The 16,904-nt window shown below is 41.2% G+C and overlaps 1 protein-coding gene across 5 annotated transcripts in view; it reads left to right on the top strand.

Moving 5' to 3' along the window:
• Positions 1–16,904, top strand: part of Phactr2 (phosphatase and actin regulator 2) — a 381,904-nt gene that overhangs the window by 122,625 nt on the left and 242,375 nt on the right. For 2 of the 5 annotated variants that reach the window (XM_090338008.1, XM_090338007.1), the window contains exons 5-8: positions 5,374–5,613; positions 9,804–10,329; positions 14,546–14,730; positions 16,298–16,454. The exons of 1 other annotated variant lie outside the window; for it this stretch is intronic. In XM_090338008.1, the coding sequence (XP_090194134.1) occupies positions 5,374–5,613; positions 9,804–10,329; positions 14,546–14,730; positions 16,298–16,454 (1,108 nt within the window). The remainder of the gene's footprint in view (positions 1–5,373; positions 5,614–9,803; positions 10,330–14,545; positions 14,731–16,297; positions 16,455–16,904) is intronic. 2 more of the 5 variants (XM_090338010.1, XM_090338009.1) reach the window with 1 other exon arrangement.

Here is a 16,904-nt window from a genome sequence, read left to right as displayed (position 1 = left end):
TCCCACAGGAGAGATTTTTCTAGAAGCTTCTAGATGACTTTAAGCATAGAAGGAAAGCTCAGGAAAGGGATTGTTTTCTGCCCTACAAAGCCTACCTCTGAGCTGGATGGCAAAATTTTCATCCAGCTTTATTTGGGTTCTATAGACATAATGAGAACTGTTGGAAATGACTAAAAGTGAACTTCACTTAACCCACACCCTCCCAAGGTGAGGAACGTTGATGGCTTTAACTACGCAGACCTAGTCATAAAATCATCTTTTCTGGCAAGTCTATAATAACTTAATTCTTTGCATTTAAAGAAACCTTTAAAATCATTAGAAATCTAGGTTTAATCATCTGTGGGAAGATGTATCATTTTCTTTTCTTCAAATACTAAGCATAGAATTCATAGGCCCTAGTTTATTTCGCTAAAGAACTCTTTGCGTATTAACAAGGATTGTAAGAACTTAAACATAACAGAAAGTAGACTTAAATTTTAAATGGCTTCAGTTGAACGTATTAATGCAACTAGTGACATCTTGGTTTGGTTTGGTTTTGTTTTTTAAGTTCCACTGTCCTGTTTGAACTGTTAACTTTCAGATCCATTATCTGTCGTTTGTCCCTGAGGTTTGTATGACTGTCATTGTCCCTCTGGCCAAACTTTAAAGGAACCGTTAGCTTTAACACGCAAATAAAAGGTTCCTGACAGGTTTATATTTTAAAAAGAAGACAATATGTCCTCCAAGTTGATCCATTTGTTCAGAGTTTCTGCTTTAGAGTGGAGTGAATAACATCTTGCTTAGCAAGTTAGAATGGAAGGAAAAGGAGAAGGAGAATGTTGGCATGAGTTCCCTGTGGACAGTGCCCACGCAAGGCCTTGCTGATAACAAAGGGAACTATTAGGTATGGGAAGCACATCCTGAGTCTAAAAAGAATACTATCCATAACTCCTACTGCAGAGGACTTTGTTCAGTGGAAAATGCCCAATGAGTAAGGATAATAGTTTTATTTCCCTAGTAAGACCCAATTGAATTCTGAAAACTAGCCTGATTCAGTTGGCCTCTCCTCATTTGGTTTCACTCCTTGTCTGAGTTCACTTGCATTCCAGCTCACCATCCCGGACACTTAACTTTAATCCTGGGGTTTACTGCTGCCTCTGCCTTAAAGGCAGTTTATCCATGGCATTATTTCTTCTACTAATTGGCTGTGTTTACAAACCGTAGCATAGGCTTTTAAAGTCCTAGGTGCTTGCTTGTTATAGCTGTTTGTAAGATAATATCTCAGTACTATTATATTGGAACCATCCATGTTGAAGAAAGCAAGCCATATGACAGGTGATAGCCTTCACACTTACTCTGTAGCTCGGTTCTACCCAGGCCACGTAACTATTCCTGAGCTTCGCAAGGAATCTGATTCTGTGGTTGGTACAGCAGTCCTCAGTCTCCTCTGCAAGATGTTACGGTCTATAAGAAATCTCCCAGTTGTTTAACATCATTTCTATTGAATTATTATGAAGGATGATCAACAACACAACAGCCAAGAACACTTTTCTTGCTCTATAATAATGAAGGTAAGATCCTGGTGGAGGCTAGGAAAGGAGTGGAGAATGAGTCAGTCTTTGGGCTAAGAGGAGGCCAGAGTGCATGCAAGTAGTTGCAACCCAAGACACAAAACAGGGTCTTGAATAACTCAAGCCAGAGAACCAACAGTTTCTCTGTGCAAACTAAGACCTGGAGGATTCAAGGAGTTAGTCAGGCATCAGAGAAGACCAGGTGCAGAGTGCATGCGGTTTGGCTATAGGGGTTGTTGGACTCACTCTGCATGTGGAAGCAGAAACCATGCCTAGAAGCAGACAGCTTGTTTTTCCAACTGTGGCATTGTAAAATCCTGTGTCATAACAAAACCAAAATGAGCAGGAGTTACTTTCCTAATGTCATCTTGGGAAGAGAATACTCTATTCTCCACCATTTCTTTTTCATGTCATCAGATTACATGGGGGGGAGAAGAGAGAGAGAGAGAGAGAGAGAGAGAGAGAGAGAGAGAGAGAGAGAGAGAGAGAGAGAGAGAGAGAGAGAGAGAGAGAGAGACAGAGAGAGACAGAGAGAGAGAGACAGAGAGAGACAGAGAGAGAGAGACAGAGAGAGAGAGAGGAGAGAGGAGAGAGGAAAAAGAGAGAGAGAGAGGAGAGAGAGAGAGAGAGAGGAGAGAGAGAGAGAGACAGAGAGACAGAGAGAGACAGAGAGAGAGAGAGACAGAGAGAGAGAGAGAGGCACATCTTAAATAATTACTTCCCAAATACAGGTCAAGAGTTCCTCTTCATCTGATGGTGTATTAATTACCATCAGCCAGTCTATGACATGCATCGAATAGACCCAAACCCAGAGGCCTGGGTTTTATGGGGTCTAAAATTTCAGATAGCCAGATGTGTGGTGCATGCCTGTTATCCTGTCATTTGGGAGGATCATTCCAGGCCAGCCTGGGCTACATAGTGACACTAAGACACTTTAAATTTATTCAGGAAACATATTTTCTGTGTATTCACACACACACACACACACACACACACACAACTTTGGAATAACCAGCATGAAGGACACTCAATGATAACTAGTATTGGGAGAGTACAGATCAAGCTCCAGGTTTTCAAAGGATTAGTAGAGTTGGGCTTGTGTCTATTTTCTCTCCACTGGGGAGAAAATTCCCAGCTGTCATAGAGCAACCCAGCTCTTCCTTTCCAGCTTTCTAGACCCAGAGGCTAGATTCCTTGAGATTTTACCTTACTTTCTTATTTGTGACACTGGGATTGAACCCAAGTGATTGAACGCTCAGCATATGCTTTGCTCTTGAGCTGTCTCTCACTAGCCCATCTACAAGATATAATTTGAGAAGTGAAAACCTGTAGCAGACCAGGAGAGGATCATTCACCAGCCTGCTGGGAAGGGAAGGGAAGTCAGGCATTGCTTGTAGTGCGAAGGAGAACACCAGTACCACACAGTGCAGATCATTTTATTATCCCTATAGATGACAGGATTCTTGGGCTTGCTTTCCACGTGTGATAGTGTGCTGGGGCTAACATTATAGACATTGTATTTTTAAAAAGTAGGTTTCTTCCCTACGCAGACAAAGCTATGAAATCAATGTGATATAGTTAATGTTAAAATGAAATATTTTAAGCCAAGCACGGCAGCCTATTCCTGTAATCTGTACACTGAAGGGAGTAGGAGGATCATGAGTTCAAGATCAACCTGAGCACATGTGAGGAATCACTGACACAAGTCACAGAACAAAGACTATAATGTCTTAACTGTGTACCAACTTAGATCATTCTCAGTTCTGATAGATTTATATCCACTAGAACCTGACTCAGACCAGCTGGATTGGGGCAATGCTGTACTGTACAGGACAGCCGAGGTAGAAGAAAAGGTATGTGACTAGAAAGGCAAAAATACAAAGTAGCGTCTCATGCTGAGCAACTGATTTGTGTAAAATGGAAAAAAAAGGGGGTGGAAAAAGGCTGATTTCAACTATAACAGGGAGGGTCATGGTTTAGACATAGACAGGATAGACACAACATCCTTGAATTTCAGATACTTAGGAGCAAGAGATAGGAGATTTGCGGTTTGAGACCATCCTGGGGGAAAAATATTAGAGACACTTCATCTTAATGAACCATCTAGGTATGGTGACTCAAAACTGTTATCCCAACTATGGAAGGGATATAGGTAGAAGAATTGTAGTCTGAAGCTGGCCTGGAAAAAAATTGAAGACTCTGTTGAAAAAACATAAATCAAAAAAGAGACTGAAGGTACAGGTCAAGTGGAAGATCATGTGCATAACAAGTAAATGACCTATGTTCAACCCACAATACCACCAGAGAGAGGGGGAGAGAATTTCTTGATTTCATTGATTGGCGTTTGTAACTAAAAATTTTTATTACTTTAGATATATGCCTGACCTGGTAGAGGATATGATTTAAAAGGGGAAGTTCTTATTTTATTCTAACTAGAATAAGAAACAAACGTGAAACTTGTAGCATTAAAGTCCTTTCTTTCACAAATAGAGAAATATACCCATTGAATGCTCTAGTTTGTCTTAATACTGTCTTATGTTGCTAATTATGTTCCATTTGTAAAGAAATGGATCAGAACCTTTTTCTTTTTTTTTTTTTTTTTTGCCAGTCTTGGGCTTGAGCTCAGGGCCTGAGCCCTGTCCTTGGACTTTCTTAAGGCTGGAGCTTCACCACTTGAGCTTTACCACTTCTGGCTTTTTACTATGTACGTGGTACTGAGGAATCGAACCAGGGTCTTTTTGCATGCTAGGCAAGCACTTTTACCACTAGGCCAAACTCCCGGTCCCTCAGAACCATTTCTTAAATTATTTTCATTGCAGTCAGTCTCTATGAGAAAGATACAGGTATGAATACAGAACTAAGCAAAACAACATTTTCACTTTCAGTACTTCTGATATTACTGCTCCGCTTCTCTAAAACCTAGGGAAGACTTCATTCAATGTTTTTATTTGTGATTTTCTATGAATCGTAGTGTTTGTCTTTTCCAAATCATTTATTTATGTTTCTGTGACAAAACAAAATATTCTGTGGGCCTTCTTGCTGCAAATTCACAGGGCAGAGGAAGTTACCGTTGAACAGGAAGCTGCCCTGGTATGTCAGGGGAGCTTGAGAACTTTCAGGAAAAACAATCCCCTATTCAGAGCACATGTCTTGTATCATTGTCCTGCAGAGCCTCCCGTAGCTGAGAACGTTGTGGGTACAGGGTACTTCACCTTACTGAGACCACACTGGAATCCCTTCCAGGTTGATCAGACTTGAGTTCTCAGAGGCAACTGGGTCCAGACATTGTTTTGGTTCTCCCAGGGGTGGTACCTATGAAGTACTCATCTGTGGTTTTAAAGGTCCTTCAGTTATTAATTTGGGGGCTAGAGGCATGGCTCAAGTGCTAGAGCACCCTCTTTACAAGTGCATTGCTCTGAGTTCAAATCCTAAACACACACACACACACACACACACACACACACACACACACAGACAAAAAAAATGTGATTTTTTTTCAATTTAGTGATCATCCAGCCACCATAGACTGGAGGCCAAAATCCAGGCCCCGGGCTTATGGACACTTAGATTTATCCTCAAATTCATCAAAATGAATTGTGTCACAGATTTTTACCAAAGGAGTTATCAGTGTACTCAGGGAACATACCAACGTGTCTTTGAGACATTGGTTTTTACCCCCCAGATTTGTGCTCCCTGATGTAATTGCCCCATCTTGTTTCCAAAGTGCCAGGCAGCCCCACGTGTGTATCACTGTCACCATGTCTTACTCCTGTTGTTTATGTGTGTCTGTACTGGTCTGCTCTGTTCACTTTCTCATTTGTAGAGAGCACTGAAAACCACTCTGAAACACCGACAGCGCCTGCTCTACCTCCTTCAGCTCCTCCTAAGCCTAAACCTAAACCTAAACCCAAAAAATCACCTATGCCTCCTAAAGGGGCCACAGCCGGGGCCAGCCACAAAGGTGATGAAGCGCCTCCCACTAAAAAAAATGCCAGAGCTCCTGGTAAGCAGGGCCCCGTGCCTCCACCCAAACCAACAGGCCGAAACACGACCCGGGAGGCTGGTGAGTATGTCCAGGACATTGTGGGCTTGAATCCAGGATGCTGGGCTCTGGGAGGGGGAAAACGTGGCTCATCTAGCATCTCAGGATATAAAACCAGTGATGCAACATGGACAGAGAAGATCCCAGGGACTCCACTGTAGCTGTCTGCACAGGACAGTCAACACGGTGGCTGGAGTAACTATGCCTCCTTGTTGATCCCACTTCAGTTAGTTCCCTGTCAGTGATGCTGGGCAAATACGATGTTATGCACGTAGCGAATGGCCTTCTGTCTGTTAGAGTTTGAAAGCTTATTGGTGTGGCTTTTGTTTTAAAGTACCTTAGATGGGCATGTTAGACTGTGGCAGGTACATAGCTGGTGTAATACTTGTCTCTCTTCCAATAAATGATAAAGCGTTCATACACATAATTCAGTTCATCCCATCACTGCCTCCTACTCCAGCTAAAACTATTCCAGTGGAGGTGAAAGTTACAAGACAAAATACCCTGGTGTGGTAGAGTTACAAGTTGCTACCACAGATCACCAGTGGACAGTAGCATCTCATATTGTAGATCCAACTTTGCTTTCAGCTCTAACCTAGTGCATGCAGAGTAGAGCTCCTATTCCTCGAGTAAAGTGGAATAAAGATCCTCTCGGTGCTATCTAGATTTGCAAAGGTTTGCTCTGGCTTTTCTCCACTAACGTGTGCATAGAGCTCTTCTGTATTCCAGCAGATCTTACTTTCCTCACCATCTTCAGCAATGTCCTAGCAGTGAACTACCCAGGATCTGTCTTAATGCTGATCTGTATTTGTTCTCCCCTTGCAATGTATACCCATCCTACTCAAATTCAGAGAGTGGTTGACAGGGTAAAAACTCTCTCTAAATGCTAAAAGACCTCTCTCCTTGGGTTTCTCTCTTTCCATCTTAGACCTCTAGTTTCTGGTCTCTTCTAGACCAGAAGCTTTCATATGACCTATCTCAGGGTGATACGCAGAGAATGCTTAAGGGCCATTTCCTAGGGTGCCATCTGCCGTCCCCAGTGTTGCATCTTGTTGCTGTGGGTTTCCCAGATGGCCTCACTGTGCCTAAAGTGAGGCAGGCTCTGAGCTCCTTCATAAAGTAAAGCCCTGAGCGTGATTCTGCCTTAGAGAATGAAGATCTCGTTTTGTACAAACTGCTTCCTTCCCTCCCTCATTCTCTGCATGCTAGAAGTCCACTAAAGAGTCTTCTGGCTCTGAAAAATGCTGCTATTTTGCTTGAAGATTTACTTATATTACAGTCATTTTATCTGTGACATTACATCTGAAGGCCTGAGGGGCCTTTACATAAATAAGAATGTGACTATTCCCAGGGTTACCAAAGAGAAACAAAGCCATTACATAAGGATCTTTTCAAATCAAATGCTGACAATTTTCCTTCAGAGTCCTGCTCGTATTCCATTTGTAACCATTTAGGATTCTCTGCATGGTAGTTTTGTATTATTTGAATAATTCTGGCCCTCTTATAATAGGTCAGATGTGGTTCTCAGCCTTCAGTCTGATGCTTTACATTCTTAAACAACAGTTGTCACATAATACATAATTAATGGGGCAGACTTATAACCAGCTGTTTGCTTTTCGGTAAGCTATTTGAACCTTCTCTGCTTTACAGGGAATTAAGGGTTAATCTCCTTGCTTATTTTCTTTCTCATTATTAACTAAGAGCTGGCACTTTTTAAAAATTATTGTGGATTTCCACCAAAGCCTGTCATTGAAAAATACTTAATGAAAAAATACAATATGGTTTACATTTGTCTTCCAAGCATTCAAAATAATCATTTTATTTTTTAAGACAGGGTAAAATTTAAACTTATATGTTATGAAAGAATTTTCCAAAAATGTATTAGCATATGATTAGAATTTGATAGATAGAAGAGATTCCATCAAGTATACCGTCAAATATAGGAAAGCATGTTTAGGTACAAAATCTTTTGTTGAAAAAAACTTAATTTTGAATAGGCTTAGGATATAATAGTATACTTGGTGAATTTGTCTTTTACACAAGGAAAAATAACAACTTGGGTCACTAAAGATAATGACAAGTCTAGATTTTGTGATGGAGAATTTTATATTATGATATAATATGTATAAATAATATATCCATATATATGAGTACCCAGCCCCCACTGGAGTAACTTTTTTTGAACCTTTCACTTACTACATGAAACTGGCTCCTCCCACATACTAAAACTAATGAAATCTTATATCTCATTTACTATCTCTTCGTTGACCCTCCCAATCGGCTTCAATGTAGTTATAACTCAAGGTAAGTTCTAACACCATCAATGTGTAATGTGGTTTGTCGCCACATACTAACAAAAGCTTTCCTAAGTTGCATCTATCCATGAAAGATAGTTTAACCCCTCACGAGGAAGAGGGACATACAGCATTATAACAGAAGAGCGGGAAGAAGTTATGGATCATAGGCCACAAATAAAAGAATATTCTCATGGGAGTTAAATGTATTTCCTGTGATGTCATGAAGAAGATAGTTGATAGTTTGCTTTTCTACAAACAAGTTAGTTGAAAGGCGGCTATCCAGAAGTGGGCAAATATACCATGGCAATCCTTTAAAGAGCCATTTGAAACACAAGAAAAAAAATCAGTAGATTTATGAATTTTGGCATCAGAACTTGTGGGAAAAGTCAGCTGGCACACATCCGTACCAGCTACTCAGGATGCCCCGATAGAGGATCACTTGATTCCAGGAACTTCAGACAAACGTAAACAGAGGGGCCGGGAGTTTGCCTAGTGGTAGAGTGCTTGCCTAGCATGCACAAAGACCCAGGTTCAATTCCTCGGTACCACATGCATAGATAAAAGCCAGAAGTCGTGCTGTGGCTCAAGTGGTAGAGTTCTAGCCTTGAGAAAGTCCAAGGACAGTGCTCAGGCCCTGAGCTCAAGCCCAGGACTGGCATAAATAAATAAATGAATGAATGAATGAATGAATGAATGAATGAATAGAGCTGAGATGGGTGCTACTAAGGAAGCTGAGATCTGTGGACCAAGGTTCAAAGCTTGCCAGGGGCACAAGAGGACCTGAGACTTATCGCCAATTAACCTCTACAAAATGGGAAATGGGGCTTGGCTTAAAGGTAGGGCGGTAGCCTTGAGCTGAAGAGCTCAGGGACAGTGCCCAAGCTGAGTTCAAGCCCCATGACTGACAAAATACTGAAAGAGAGAGAGAGTGAGAGAGAGAGAGAGGGTAGAAGGGAGAGAGAGAGAAAAAAAAAAAGAAGCAAGCAAGCTGTATGCTAGTGGCTAATGCATTATATAATGCTAGCTTCTCAGGAGGCTGAGATCTAAAGACCTTTAAAGAAAAAATCTGTAAGACTCTTATCTCAAGTAAACTTATAGAAAGTTGGAAATGGAGCTGTTGCTCAAGTAGTAAAGTAGCTAGCCTTGAACCAAAGAAAGCTCAGGAGCAGCGTCCAGGCCCCTAGTTTAAGCCCCAGGGTTGGCACTATATCACACACACACACACACACACACACACACACACACACAGATGTAGCAGCAGCTCTGATGCTGATATTCTTTCCTTTGAAATTACTCAGATGCTATTCATGTAAATACTTTTTGTCAAAATAAATGAGACCATTTTCTTGACGTTTTGAAGGAGGCTGCTCTTTCCTGGAGGCCCTGTCGTAGTAGGGTCATTGAAATGGTGGTTACTCTTTAGCAAGGAGATGAGTGAATATGCTTTTGACTCAGAAAGAAGCTAGTTGGTGGCATAGCACTGCTTCTTCAGAATATAGATCTGGTTCCATCCATAGTACACCTGTCATTTGTGGAGAGCCCAATTGTGTACTGGACCCCGCTGACCGCTAGTGACCTCCACACCACAGTTCCTCTTCTTTAGAGCTGACAAGAGCTTTTCCAGGTAGCCACAGGACAAGAAGTAGAGGGCTCCCCTTGTGTTGGTCCCAAAACAGTGCAGGAGAGAGGAGCGAGGGGGGCTTTTGTCCCTTAGTTTTTCTCTACAATTCATTCACTCCATCTTTTCTTCAAGGTAGGTGGGAGACAGAAAACCAGGTCATTAATATTATTAGCTGATTTTCTTCCAGTCATTTTAAAGGGAACAGTTTCAGTGTCATAAGCAATTACAGTTTTGTCACTTCATTCGAAAGTCTTGCATCCTTTGGTTTTTAATGCAGCATCTCTCTGTTTTAGCTGGCTCTTCTCATTTGAAAAAACCATCTGGATCCAAGACATCTGCTTCTCCATCCACTTTGTCCTCTTCTCGGCTGAGAGCTTCGAAGGAAACAGTTGCTAGCAAAACAGGGACTGTGGGGACAGCAAAGGGCAAGAAAAAAACTGGCAAGCAGTCATCGACCTCCAAGCTGTCCTCAGACACTGCCATAGCTGGCCCAATTGATCTTAAAGGTGACCCTGCAGAGACCAGTGCAGAGAGCCTCCAACCTCAGCGGACTGTCCCTGGGGCTGAGGAGCAGACTACAGACAAATCCAAGGCCATGAGTCCTCTGCCTCCTCTCACTCCACCACCCTCCTCCCCCGCCCTTCCTCTGCCTCTTGAAGATCAGTGCATTATTGCCCCAGACACTCCAGTGGTCCTGGTCAGCAATGGAACTGACCAGTCCATCTCTGCCTTAGACCCCAGCCAACTGATTTGGACCGAAGAACCCACCACTCTCTACTCAAGCACTGGTTTAAGTGTGAACAGAGAAAATGCAAAATGGTAAGTCAGGCCCAAAGCGCCTTTCCCTCCTATCAAGAAGTTCACTAAAGTCATGAATGAAGCTCTTTTTTTGCATTGAACTGATGAGTGGGAGATAAACACACATGGAGTTCAGCCATTGGTTTTTTCTTAGCCCTACCCTGGGAATGCCAAAGAGTTGTGGAGACAGTCTCATTGGTGAAGTTACAGACACCACTTCAGCTCTCGAACTTTTAACAACATATAGAGCCTCAGCAGCGTGTGTGTATGTGTGTGTGTGTCTTTAGATTTCGATTATATGAGTCCAGTTTGCTCACCCATTCTGTCCACCATTGTAACAAGTTAGCGTCTTCCCCCAAGAAAATTAAGACTCAGGAAACGTCTAGAATTCCAACACCAACAAGAGAGAAGTTCTCATTTTTACTCCTTTAATTTCTCACCCATCCCAGATTTCCTCTCCTCTGTGAAGCTTTCCAGGAGTTCTAGGCAGAATCAGTTATTTTATCTCCGAGTAGAATAGTGGCCCTACCATCATCCAGTTTCCCAATCTAGAAACCTAGGGATCATCCTAGAATTCTCATCCTCCTTTATGCTTTTTTAATCTAAGCATACAGTCCTACAAGCATGCTACTAATAAAGGATAAGAAAGATAAAGGATGCCTCTTGTCCCACAGGTATGAAAGGAAGGCTATCACAAATGCAGTTACCAGTTCTATCTAGGGAAGAGTTGGAGTGTTTATATCTAGCTTCTTCTCTCTTGTTTCTAAGAATAAACCCTAAGTTCAGTCTTCAGATGTTTTAATAGATTTTCTTTCATTAAAAAAACCATTAATGTACTAATTAGGTTGATTTTGATCAAGACAGAAAAATATCAACTTATTTAAGGGTCCTGAATAATAACCTTCACTTACTGAATATTTAATGTCAGAAACTAGGATAGCACATTCATTCTCATTTAATTCCTGCCGTTTCCTGCTGTATAGATAAGAAAATTGTGACAGAGAAAGGTAACTGTGTTCAGGATCACACCACTAATAAAGTCAGAGCCAATGTGTGTTGAGATGAGACACAGGCTGAAATCATTTCAGATCTCTTCTCAAACTGATGCTCCTACTTCTGCCGTTTTTATATGGTTTTTTCTTTTTTCTTTTTTCTTTGTTGTTGGTCCTGGGACTTGAATTTGGGCCCAGGTGCTGTCTCTTAACTTCTTTTGCTCAAGGCTAGCTCTCTACCGTTTGAGCCATAGTACCGACTTCTGGCTTTTTCTAAGTAGTTTAATGGAGATAGGAGTCTCATGGACTTATCTCTCTGGGCTAGCTTCAATCTGCGATCCTCAGTTCTCAGCCTCCTGAGTAGCTAGGATTATAGGCATCTGGTTATGAGTGTGATTTCTTTTGTTCGTTTTCAAAGCAAAATATTGGCCAACATACCCAAAAAGTACAAGTACTTAAGATAACATCTAAATTTGGGGAAATAGTTTATTGAGTTCTTGAATTCATTGTTCGCTATACTGAAGAATATGGACATTAGGTGGGTCTTGAGCATTCAGAGTGCCAGTGGCCAAAAATGAGGTGACTGTTCAGTTTACTTCCACAAACAGCAAGCTGTTGTATTATAGTAACTGTCATAGGGCATGCTGAGAATTTAATATCCCCTAGTAAGCCTGTGTGAAGAACTGTCACAATGATAAACATCACTTTTCCATTTCTATTGATATTATCCTTGGGGGATCAAGATTAGGATATCATGTGACATTAGAACATTTATCACAGATTTTCATGTTAGGGATAGTCAAAGTAACTACTGCTTCCCTGTAAGGACTCATGTGTTTTCTTCTCTACACATTCATCAAAAATGAAATTTTTATCCTACATGGATAGTAGGATAATTTATATAATTTTTATAATTTATCCTACATGGATAGTTTCTATTTGTTCTTGAATTAATGAACCTGGAGTAAGTAGTCTCTCCATTTTCTTCTGAATTCTTTCTTCCTCTGTTAAGTGGATATTTAAATTTGAAGTTTTTGCTCTTAGTCTCTGGCTTTACTTAGAACTCTCTCTGTTATATTTAGTTACCTAAAGTGTGAAAATCTTGTCATTTTATGAAAAGACTTCTGTTTGGAATGCAAACATCAAAACTTTAAAGAGGGCAAATGGCTGTGTATAAAAATACCTAACCTGTACTTTCATATTAAGTTCTAACTGTAGGGGTTCTGTTCATAGGCAGTTTTTAATCTGTAGCATACATTATCTTCTGTATTGTGAGGCAGAAATTAATCAACCCATTTTGAGAATGTATCTGAGGTAATTTTAAGTGTGCTTCTCAAACATTTCAAGATGCACCATTTTGTTCAATGTGCCTAGAACTAGAGGGGAAAAACATTAATGTGAGCACAAGATTAACTGACACTAATTAGCTAATAGTTAACATTAAGTGTAACTTAAACACTCATGTAACATTTTTTGTGGCCATTACTGGGACTTGAAGTTAGGGCCCTTAGTTCTTTTTATGTTCAAGGCTAAGGGCTCTGCCCCTTGCACAGTTCCACTTTTGGTTTTTTGCTGATTCATTAGAGATAAGTCTCACCCTTTCCTGCTTACTCTGGCTTTGAACCACGATCCTTAGATCTTAAGTCTCCTGGTCCAATAGGATTACAGGAGTGACCCACTGACACCCAGCTCATTAATATAAATTTTAATAAGTAGAAAATGAAGTAAAACATTGAGTAAATCACAGGTCTCCATTTGGATTCTAGATTGGATTTAGTTAGGAAACTTCCTCCTGACCTTTTTTGGGGCTGAAAATCACCTGCCGACCTTATAGTGCAGAATGCTTACACAATGTAAATGTATGCTGACTCTGTGAAGGGTAAAATGTGATAAAATACAAATGATGAGATTAAAATAATAATTTCATTAAAAATTAGTAAAGAGGGGCTGAGAGTTTGCCTTAGTGGTAACAGTGCTTGCCTAGCTTGCATGAAGACCTGGGTTCAATTCCTTGGTACCATATACATAGAAAAAGCTGAAAGTGGTACTGTGGCTCAACTGGTAAAGCTCTAGCCTCGAGAAAGCCCAAGGACAGTGCCCAGGCCTGAGTTCAAGTCCTGTAGCTGGCAAAAAAAATAGTAAAGAATAACACAAAGTACAAGGCTTGACTCAAATATCTTGTTTGGCTATATCCAGAAGGAATTATTATTAGTTGGTGTGTTTATTAAACATTTTGCAGTCATCAATAATGACAGTCTTTGCAAACATGAATGGTTTCCAATAGCAATCAACTAAAACTATAAGACCCACAAAAAAGTTTCTCCTCAGAAAACATGAATCTTAGCCAGGCACAGGTGGTTCACATCTGTAATTCTAATTACCCAGGAAGCTGGAATCTGAGGATTAAGGTTCAAAGTCATCCCGGCCAGACAAGTACAAGAGACTCATCTCCAATTAACTAACTAAAGGCCTGAAAAAGGAAACATGGCTCAAGTCTAGACCAAAAAAGCCAAGGGAGAGTATATGACGCTGTGCACTGAATCCTTAGTACTGATATACACAGAATGTTTTTTTCTTCCCAGCATGGTGGTGCAAGCCAATCATCACAGCATTCAAGAAGGATGAGGCAGGAGGATTGAGAGATAAGAGGGCAGGCTGGGCTAGATAGGGATATCTATCTCAAAAACAATAATAGCAATGTTTTCTCTTAGTTAGGGAAACAGTATATAGTTTCTCAAAAAATTACACATTGCAACCAGGCACTGAAGGCTCATGCCTGTAATCCTTACTGTGCAGGAGGCTGAAATCTGAAGATCATAGCTGGACACCAACTGTGGCAGGGAAGTCCATAAGACTCCGAGATTAACCATCAAAAAGCTGTAAGTGGTGCTGTGGATCAAGTGGTAGAGCATTAGGCTTCAGCGCAGAAGAGTAGGGGAAGCTCCCAGACCCTGAGTTCAAGCCCCTGTTGTAACGTTAGCCTAAAGAATTGAATTTGTAGGCCTGGATTCTTAGCAGCATTATTTACAGAAGCCAAAAGATGGAAAGAGCCCACATGCAGCACTGGGACGGTGAACGGATCAACAAAATGTGGTATAAATGTACAACGGAATGTGTCCAGCTTCTCCTTTTCCTCAGCCTGAACAGTGCCTGTGTGACACTGAAAGCTCCTTTTATGATGTTAGCGCCCCCCTCAGGTTGCTCTGAGCTTCACATCAGCCCTATGTTTTTTGTGCCCTTCACAGTTTTATGACCAAAGAGGAGATGGAGAAGGCAGGACCTCAGCTGTTGTCCGCTGAGCTGATGGGAGAATCTTCAGAGGATGATGGCCCAAGGGAGTACCAGGCCACTGATTCTGACTCAGATGGCCCCATCTTGTATACAGATGATGACGAGGAAGAAGATGAAGATGAAGATGGCAGCGGAGAAAGTAAGAGTATTTGCAGGAGGTGGGGAGGGGCGTTAGATGGTAGACAAAGGCAGCTGCATGTTACGAAGAGCACGGATTTCTTGAGCTAACAGACAGCTGGTGTTTTTCTTTGCATCCTTTCTCACAGAAGTATGTCTGTCCTATAGTTTAACTATGATGAGAGGCCTTGGTTGGAAGACGATGCCCAGGGTTGGCTCTGGCTTTCATCCAGGAGCTAGAGGAGCACCTTGGTGTTTATGCGAAGGACCCAGACTTTCTCATGAGAGGTGCCTTTCTCAGGTCAGAGATGGCCATGAGCTTGGAACTGTTGTTGAAGAAACAACATCTGGGCAGGGGTCACTGACTTGCTCATCCAGGTGTGTGAGAATTTCACTGACATGTATGCAGCAGTTTTCATAGCGAAGTTTTCACTCGTTCAACACACCAGGTAAAGGTGTGTTGCCTGAATAAAAGAGTGCTGCCATTTATATTCAGCTTAAAGAGCTAGAATGTTTCTTTAACCTCTGAGCAGGATGAATTGGAAGGAATTCACTATGGGACTGAATTTATAGATAATGAAAATGCATCTCTATAGGTTATGAGTGCATATATTTGAAAATGTTAAGACAAAAAATTGGGTCAAGGAGATCAAAGTTATAGGGCCAGTGGTAGAGTGGTACAGTGCTTGTTTGCCTAGCATTCATGAAGATTCCTCGGGTTCCATTCCTCGATACCACATACACAGAATAAAACCAGAAGTGGTGCTGTGGCTCAAGTGGTAGAGCTCTAGCCTTGAGAAAACCCAAGGACAGTGCTCAGGCCCAGAGCCCAAGCCCAAGACTGGCAAAAAAAGAAAGAAAGAAAGATCAAAGTTATATACACATGTACACATGAAGAAAGCATAATAAGAACCATAAAACAGTTTGGGAAAGGAGAGAGGAAAAAGAAGCAGGGGAATATATTTTTAAAAAGAAAACTTATTTTTGCACTCACGATTAAACAGAAGTTTGTCAGACTCCCTCTGATTTGTATAGAGGAGGAAAAAATGCAAAATTATGTCATCCTTCTGGTATGAACTCTCATCTGCTGAGATTTAAGGGTCCATGGGTAATTGAAGGTTACAACATTTGTGTACATGCTGGATTCTTTGCCAACAGGAATGGAGGGAAAAGGATGACAGGGATTAACTGTACAGAACAAATAAAATTTGTGTTAACTGGGAAAAGAAAAAGGCAGGAAAAGCATTGTGCAGTCACTAATTTCCATTATCCACCGTATCAGTGAAATACCACCATATCACTTCAGCTGTATCTCTCTTTCCAAGTGCTGAGCTTATAGACTTCCAAGTTTTTTCATGGTGTCCCAATGTTTTCCCAGCACATGCTTCTTAAAAAAAAAATGTAGATTGCAAGCCTTCTCAAAATGAACTACATCTAACTCCAGATCTTCTTTCCCCTCAGTTAATGAACATTGCCCTCTCGCAGTGGATAAAGAACTTGGACTGGGTTCTATCTAAAGTGCGGTGTAACCTCAATACACTTGCTCATGGCTGCTTTATCCGCATCCCTGCCCTGGTTTTATTCCTCAGGTACTCTGGCAAGTAAGATTCGGCGAAGGGATACTCTTGCTATCAAACTTAGCAACAGACCATCCAAGAAAGAGTTAGAAGACAAAAACATCCTACAGTGTACATCTGAAGAAGAGAGGCAGGAAATCCGGCATCAGATTGGAACCAAGCTGGTCAGGTAATTGCTGGTGGTGTATGCAGGAATGACTGATTCATACCTGCCTCCCTCCTGAGATCAGTGTGAATCTGGGGGGAGTTTCGGGCATACCGGTCCATCTGGTCTTTTCAAGTTAGTCTTGGATGGTGATCCACTCAAAAACCCTTCCCTTTTTTAGGTGTGATATCTCATCCAGCCAAGTAGCTTTGAGGTCTCTAAGGGTTTCATTTAGGTGAGGTCCAACAAACTTTCTACAGAGAACCAGGTTCTCTGTAGGTTTGGGCCAGATGGTCTCTGATAGTTTCTTTGTTGCAAAACCAGATTAGGATTTCTGTTACTGGGCTTTCTGCTTAATCTTTCTTTTATTGTGTCTCCTGTTTTGTACTTTTTATACTACCTAATGGAATATGTGCTTTTAGGGTTTGTTTTATTTGTTTTATTTGCTGCTGTTTGTTTTACTGTGAAGAAGTT

The sequence above is a fragment of the Megascapheus bottae genome, chromosome 8, assembly GCF_031878675.1.
Source record: "Megascapheus bottae isolate mThoBot1 chromosome 8, mThoBot2.hap1, whole genome shotgun sequence".
In the NCBI taxonomy this organism is placed as follows: domain Eukaryota; kingdom Metazoa; phylum Chordata; class Mammalia; order Rodentia; family Geomyidae; genus Megascapheus; species Megascapheus bottae.
Note: the sequence above shows the minus strand (reverse complement) of the source record. Positions and strands in the feature narration are given on the sequence as shown.